Raw genomic sequence first — 8,229 nt, forward strand, 5'->3', positions numbered from 1 at the left:
GATTAAAAATAAATAAATAGATAAGAAACCCCCAAGACTATGGCCTTTAGTCACCCTTCAGGTCTAGAGCTGAACTCACCCTGTCACTTAATTTCCAGCCAAATAAGACACTGGTCAGTAAGAGGGAGAGTATGGCTAGGAAGGTTCTTATGTTTTAGAACAATCAGCCCTTCAAGATGAATAGGACAGCATTTATCCAAGGACAAATTCAAAAGTGCTAAGAAAGAAGCAGGACTGGAAACAGGAACACTGGCAGGGACTAGGATGAATTAGGCTGCATTGAGGGGCTTATAACGCGTGAGATGAAACCACATGCATATGAGTTGTTGAATGTAAAACTGATGATCTGCTCTGTAAACCTTCATACAATTCACAATAAAAATTTAGAAAAATCACATGTCTGTTTTGGAAAACATCTATTAGCAAGAGAGACCAATCTGTGGAAAAAGGACATAATTCTTGGTAAAGCAAAGGGGTAGTGAAAAAGAGAAAGGCTCTTGTGGTAGTTCCATAATTTCATGTGAACCTGAAGCTATAAAAGTATAGGGATGGCCACAGCCTGATGGTGCCTCCTTGCGGATGTGACTTTCTCATAAGGTTAGTCCTGAGAACCTCCCCCCCCCCTCCTTCACTTTCATGCCAGCGAGCCAGTTGAGACCTGTGGGAGTCCTGGAGATGTGTCCACCACCAATGGATCCACAAGACTTGCACCCACTGGCCTATAATCTTCCTACATCATTGCATGTGGCTTCATGAGTTTGAAGAGGGATTTATGAACTAGAATTGGACTTATGGACTAGTATTGGACTTATGGACTTGAGTTGGACTCAGTTTGGATATTTTCTTGATATACGATTACTTCTTGATATTAAGTTTTATTTTACACATGTATGAGTGTGATAGGTAGGTTTATTGTGCTAACCTGGCCAATAGGAACATGTGGGATTAACCAGGTTGCAGTTTGATTGGAGGCAAAGATATAAGTGACTTGTCTCAGCAAGGCCCACTCCTCTATCTCTTGCTCTCTGGTAATCGGACCAGCATGTGACTGCTTTAGCTAGTTCTCTGCCTCAACTTGTGAGCTACACTACCTGTGGGACAGCCAACCCATGGATCATGTTGCCGGAGCTTGAGGTTTCTTTAGAGACCTGCTTTGCCATGCTGCTGGTGTGTGCATTGCTTGAGCTTGAGGCTGGTGAATCTTGTTGTCTTGCATTGCTTGAGTTTGATATTCCATCTGGGCCTGCTTTGCTAAGCTCATGAGCTGCTGACTGTTGGTGACCTGCCCTGCTGTTTGCTGCCTGTGGGCAGATTCTGCCTGCATCGCCCGAGGGAAGAGTCAGCTGTTTGCTTCCTTGACCCTGGACCCAGCAGCCCTAAGGACTCCAGTATATAACTGTTCCATGGAAGTGAGTGGAACTAAGCCCTCTGTACTGCTGTGTGGACTAATTAGTTGTTATATTCCTTCATGCTGTATATGTCTATCTTCATATATATATATATATATATATATATATATATATATATACACATAAGTGTCCTGGTTTTGTTTTGCTACAGAACCCTCTCTAACACAATGAGTGTCACTGAATTTATTTCTCTAGTCAACCCGGCCTAATACAGTCCTCAACAAGATGGATTGACACAGTGGCTACAGCGATGGGCTTGAACATGGCATTGATTGTGAGGATGGTGAAGGACTGGGTAGTATTCTGTTCTGTTGTACATAGGGTTGCTATGAGTAAGAACCGACTTAATGGCACCTAACAACAGCAACAACAACAGCAACAACATGAGCTCCAACTCTTTCAATGAAGTGAACAGGTATTCTTCCCTGACAGCTTGGAACAAATAGACTGTTCGTGCTCTCTCTGGGTGCAGCTGAGGCCTCCACTGGTAAACTGTGTTCTCGTTTCTTTCTTCTTCAGTGGCAGAGAACATGTTCTCCGGTTAGAAACACCCACAGGTTTTGTGCAGGAAGGAACTGTGCATGTGCCCAACCCACACAACGTATCTGGAGGCAAGCCCCAAGTGGCTGCAGAGCTGGCCCAGAGGTCTGCTCCTCAGGGGGCTGGTTGCGTGCCTGGATGTTGAGCAGGTACTTGGGCAGCCTGCTGAGCGGTTATTGAACTCACAAGGCGTCAAGTGGAGAAGGCGTGGCTCTGAGTGTAACTCTCCACCTCAGTTCAGTTATTTCCACTTTGTATAAGTTTGTCACACAAGTTACCTGTTTCCTGCTGTGACTGGGTGACGAAGGTGAAGTACCGTTGGATGGTGTACTGAGCAAGCCGCAGGTTTTCCAGCCCACGCACAGAGTCATTGCCTCTCAGCCACATGAACTCCACGTCGTTCCCATCATAGCCCCCTGCAAAAACAGGTGTCCTGGTCAGTGCAGAAGGAGCTCTGGTGGCACTGTGAGTTAGGTGCTGGGCTGCTAACCCCAAGGTTGGAGGTTCAATCCCACTAGCTAGCCAGGTACTTCTCAGAGGAAAGATGAGACTGTCTGTTCTCATAACGATTTATAGCCTTGGAAACCCCACATAGGGTCGCCAGAAGTCAGGACTGACGCGATGGCAGTGGGTTAGGTTTGTTGGTTTGGAGCTTGGTGCAAAGTCATTGCAGAATGAAGTGGTCTGGGGATGGCCTGGGTTCTGTCTTGCTCGGGGTCCATCCAAACCTGGCTTGTTTCTGAAGTGTAATTACTGTGTGATTTAGAACAAGGAGTCCCAGCATGGGGCACTGCCAACAGAAAGGTTAGAGGTTTGAATCCACCCAGAGGCAACTTGGAAGAAATGTCTGCTAATCTACTTCTGAAAAAAACCTTTTGGAGCATAGTTTTCAAGTAGCTTGTTCTCAGGAACTCTGACATGTGGGGTCACCTTGAAGCAGAATCTACTCAACAGCAACTGCTTTTTGCTAAAAAAGAAAACTCCAAACTCGCTTTCATCCAGTCCATCCTGGCTCAGCAACCCAATAGGAGTGGGTACAGCTGCCTCTGTTGGTTTCCGAGACCGTGAATTTTTACGCGAGTAGAAAGCCCCATCTTTCTCCTGTGGAGCAGCTGGTGGTTTCAAACTGGTGACCTTAGATCAGTGGATTGCAGCCCAATATGTAACCACTACATCACCAGGGCTGCTTGGTCTTGATAAAAGTGAGCAGCGAAGCCCCTTCTTGGGCACTTGGCTTTTCCATTGCATAAAGGCTCACTGTCATGGCATGGTCGCTGCTCTTCCCCAGGGTGGATGTGAGCAAGCGTGGCATGGAACCAGATCCTCTGTATTGATAGGGTTAAAAAAATCACCGAAACTCTCAGTGAGGTTTCTATACCCAAATAACTTCTAATAAACATGCAGCAAAAGCATCCTCAGCTCACCAGGGATGGGGCTGATACGAGCAGAGAGCTGATGTTTCCAGGAGAATCTCCCCTTGGGATTTGAAATGAGCACAACCACGGCACACAGGGGGCAATTACTCTTTCCATGTGGCACTGATAACTGCAAGTTTTATTCTGCTGCCAAACAGCTGTACTGCTTCAAGAAGGTTTTGCATGCATTTAGTCAATATGATAATTAATTGGTCTGGCTGAGTCTTTAATTAAAGATCTACCTCTGAAAAATAACTGCTGCCTCCTAACGGTGGTGCATTCTGGCTTTTGGAGCACTTGCATCTTTATAAAGTGCAGCGGAGCATGGGCTCCAGCTCTTGGCTAGTTTTTGGTCTCCTTGTAAGAGCCACACCAGATGCCTTAATAAACCCTGCCCCTATCACAGTGCCATATCCCCAGCCACAGAGTGCTTACGTTGGAACCATGGAGGCTACTCCACAATGGCAGAGAATTCATTTGACATACATCAATAGAGAATAAATTCTCCTTCCTCCTTGTGAGCAAATCCCCAGGTAACAGGATGGATGCCCATTTGCTGACATTACTGTATTATGCTTTATATTTATCAGGTAACAGCTTTTAAAAGTTGGAAGTAGCTCTATGATACATGTCAATGACTACTTTGTGCATGTGCAATTTCTCACTGCTGCTGGGTCTTTCTTGGTTCCATTCAGCAGCACCTTTTGAGTCCCATTCCTTGTCCCCTTGACCAGCTCCTGGTGATCACCCACATCTCATTCCAGGTGACACTGTCCCTAGACACTCCCTGGCTCTCCTGGGCTCTCAGAGTCTTCCCCTATTACAATTACAAAAAGGTGCCCTTCCCTTTGGACTGTAGACTGCTTGACACCTGGCACCTTGTTTTAATCTTTGTGTCACAAGCATCTCCCATGGTGTCTACCACAAAACAGTCACCTAATTGTTGAATGAAAGCATTTGAATGAGGACAGACGGCAGGGGGGAACTCAACTAGTTATCCAGCTGACCCGGAGACTGCAGTGGGTGCCAACAGTTAACACCCAGAGCTGCCAGCTGACAGGTTAGAGGTTCAAGCCCATCTAGAAGCACCTCGGGAGACAGGCATGGTTTTCAATTTCAAGAAAATCAGCCATAGAGAACCCTATGATGTGCCATTCCATTCGGACACATGCAAGGAGCTGCCAGGAGCCAGAGCTGACCTAATGGCCACTGGTATAGGTACTGGTAAGAGCATGCAGAACTGAAGTGTTGGGACAAGGCAAAATACTTTTCTTGAGTAAGTGATTTAGGACACTCAGGGAAGGATGAACACTGGTTTTGGCCCTACATAAGGTTGGAAGGGGCTATAGAAGAATATGTTTTAGTTCACTGATGTATCACTATTCAGTGATCCTTGCAATTCAATTGGACTTTCCAGCAGAATTGGGAGGATCCACAACAAGCATCACCTGGTTTCCAAATTTACGGGAAAGTGATGGTAACAAAATGGGCTAACTAGAACAAAACTAGACTAGACTAGAACTAAACAAACTAGAAAAACTATAAAGGAATTATTAAAATCTTTTTGTTATTTATTTTGTTATTTATATTATTGCTTAAAAGTACTTTATGGCACATGCAGGGAAAACATATTATTTAGATCACAAACCAGTCGTTGGGACAAAGAAAATCCCTATGTGACTCTCCAGTCAAAAAGAAGGGTGCCAGCGCAGGGCCAGAGACACAGGACTCCACACCCTGTGCTCAAGTATCAGTATTGCTACTTATGGTGTCCCTTTGTGAAAAGTACAAAGCAAAGTGAAGTCAAATTCCTTTATCTGGAAGGACTCCCTGGCTGGTGCAAATGGTTAATGCACCCACTGCTAATTAAAAGATTGGAGGGTTGAGTCCACCGGAGGCACATCAGCAGAAAGGCCTGGTGCTCTACTTCTGAAAGACCATAGTCTTGAAAACTCTATGGAGCACAGCTCTACTCTGACACTGGTGGGTCCACCAGGAGTTGGAATCAACTCAACAGCAATGGGTTTAGAGTGAATTGTTTGAAATGCCCCTGGTACAGTGGCTAGTATGTAGTAAGCAACAGGTAAATAGAGGATGTAGTATTTCTCAGAAAAAAACAACAGCTACACCTAATTTAATGCTATTTATATTATTATTATTTAGTTCCAATCTTGTTTGATCACAGAGACCAGGGAAAGAATAGATTGAGGTCCTGGAATATACTGTTATCTCTTCCAAGAAGTCTTTCCCTACTAGGGTTTCTGTTTCCTCTTTGATGGATTCTGAAGATTCTCTAGTAAACAGCATTTTCTTTCTAGAGCTAAAAGGGTAGCCCTTTGTGGATTTACGAACAAATGAAAAGGGGCATTCATGATAGGTCTATGACCTCTTCATTAACTTCTATAACCACCCATTGCTATAGAGAGTAGGTGATGATTTTAGTCATAGAGTAATTCATGAGGCATTACTCTATGACTAAATTCTCTATTCACCTGGAGTCATAGGCCCTCTGAGGATTAGCAGCCAGGTAGCTAGCATCAAGAAAATGCAGAGAGTTTAGGTACTAGGTGCTAGTCCAAACCTGTTTTCTATATAAATTTCTATATGAAATACTTTCTATATAAAAGTTTTCCTACACAATACTTCATGAAATAAAATCCCAATGTTAAATCAGGTAAGGGAATGATACCACCCCCTCTTGGAATTTCACATCCAATTACCTTATTAAAGGCTCTAAAAGCTCTCCAGCAAAATAATAATAATAATGCTAATACTTAAGGCTTTGTGGGCCATTTAGTTTCTGTCTCAACCACTCAGCTCTGCTGGTGAAGCCTGAAACCAGCCACAGATATTAAGTAAACAAAGGGGCATGGGTGTGTTAGATATAATTTTATTTCTAGAAACTGGTGGTGGGGTTGGCCAAGGGTGGGAGGTAGTTTGCCAAGTGCCGACCTAGACCATTAAAGGCATGGAAGAATTTCCTTTGACCATCATGGAGAGTACTCTTAGCTGGAAATACTCAGTAAGAGTTGACAATTGCCTTGCTCAAAGATGACATGTTCGTAGGTTTTCCTTTGAGTAGTCTCTAAATATTTGTGTATGAACAGCCAGTATGGGAACAAGCATTGGGAACAAACATGGAGAAGAGAAAGGACTGTATACAGAAAACTCTTCAACATATCAAAACCTTTGGGACACAGCAAAAACAGTAATCAGAGGCCAATTTACAGCAACCAACACACACATGAAAAAGAGAAGTCAAAATCAATACCCTAACAGCACCTTCAAGAACTAGAACAAGGACAACAACATAGACCCTCTAATAAAAGTAAAGAAATCATAAGGATCAAAGCAGAAATAAATTATATGGAAAACATCAACAAGACAAGAAGCTGGTTCTTTGAAAGGATTAACAAAATAGACAGACCACTAGCAAACTTAACAGAGGGGAAAAAAGAAAAGGTGCAAATACCCAGAATAAGAGATAAAAGGGTGACATTATAACAGATCCAAATGAAATAAAAAGAATAAAAACATGCTACTATGAAAAACTTTATTGAAACAAATTTGACAATCTAGAAGAAATGGACAGATACTTAAAAATACATCACCCACTCAAATTAATGCAGATATTGAAAAACTCAACAGACAAATAACAAAAGAAGAAATAGAGTAGGTCATGAAGAAATTATCAACCAAGAAAAGGCCAGGACCAGATGGCTTCACAGGAAAATTCTACCAGTTTATTCAGAGAAGATCTGACACCAATACTACACAAACTATTCCAGAACATAGAAAAAAACCAACAAACTCGCAAACTCATTCTAAGAAGCCAGCATAACATTGATACCCAAACCAGGCAAAGACTACTCAAAGATAGAAAATTATAGACTAATATCCCTCATGAACATAGACGCTAAAATCATCAACAAAATTCTGGCCAGTAGGCTCTACCATCATACATAAAAATTTTAAAAAATCACCATGCCCAAGTGGGATTTATTCCATGGATTCAGAGATGGATCAATATTAGAAAAATAATCAATGTAATGCACCACATAAACAAGGCAAAGAATAAAAACCACATGATCACATCAATAGATACAGAAAAGGAATTTGACAGTATCCAACACCCATTTTCTATCAAAACCCTCAACAAAATAGAAATAGGGAAATTCCTCAACATAATAAAAGCTATAGATTAAAAACCAACAGCCAACAGCACATTCAATGGGGCAAAGCTAGAAACATTTCCACTGAAAACAGACTAGACAAGGATGGCCCTATCACCACCCTCATTCAACATCATGTGGGCAGTCTTAGTCATTAGACAGCAAAAAAGAAATCGAGGGAATACAAATAGGCAATGAAGAAGTGAAACTCTCGCTATTTGTAGAAGATATGATCCTTTATATGAGAGGGTGCCCTGCAAAAAAAACAGGAAAAAGCTCCGCTAGGTAGAGCTCTTGTAGTACTCATTTTTTCCTGTTAGGCCAGCATTGGGCAACTTGCTCTGAGTTAGTGCACCCAGTGGCGTTGTCTAGGAAGGTTCTCTCTAGTCACAGTGATTTTTTTCATAAAAACAGTTTCACTCAAACCTGTTTTTTGTGTGTGTGCTGCTGGATTTAAGAGAACAGTGTGCAGCTGTGAAATGTTTCCTACTCTGGAAAAATGTCTCAGAAACTGTTGTGATGTTGAACACACCTTACAAGGACAGCACTATGGGAAAATCTCAAGTGTGAGTGGTTTTCTCATTTCAAAAAATGTGAAACATCAATTGATGACAAACCTCATTCTGGACGTCAACTTTCTGAGTAAATAAAAATGTCAACTCATAGTTCATTTGGAGTTAGTTCAACCAGGTC

The 8,229-nt window shown here is 42.4% G+C and overlaps 1 protein-coding gene across 1 annotated transcript in view; it reads right to left on the minus strand.

Annotated features, from left to right (window-relative positions):
- Positions 1 to 8,229, minus strand: part of LOC101658401 (gamma-aminobutyric acid type A receptor subunit pi) — a 52,170-nt gene that overhangs the window by 12,452 nt on the left and 31,489 nt on the right. Inside the window, exon 7 of the mRNA XM_004696781.2 lies at positions 2,228 to 2,365. Coding sequence (XP_004696838.1) covers positions 2,228 to 2,365 — 138 coding nt within the window. The remainder of the gene's footprint in view (positions 1 to 2,227; positions 2,366 to 8,229) is intronic.

The sequence above is a fragment of the Echinops telfairi genome, unplaced genomic scaffold, assembly GCF_000313985.2.
Source record: "Echinops telfairi isolate 266 unplaced genomic scaffold, ASM31398v2 ScPeMD7_7469;HRSCAF=8507_0, whole genome shotgun sequence".
Classification (NCBI taxonomy): domain Eukaryota; kingdom Metazoa; phylum Chordata; class Mammalia; order Afrosoricida; family Tenrecidae; genus Echinops; species Echinops telfairi.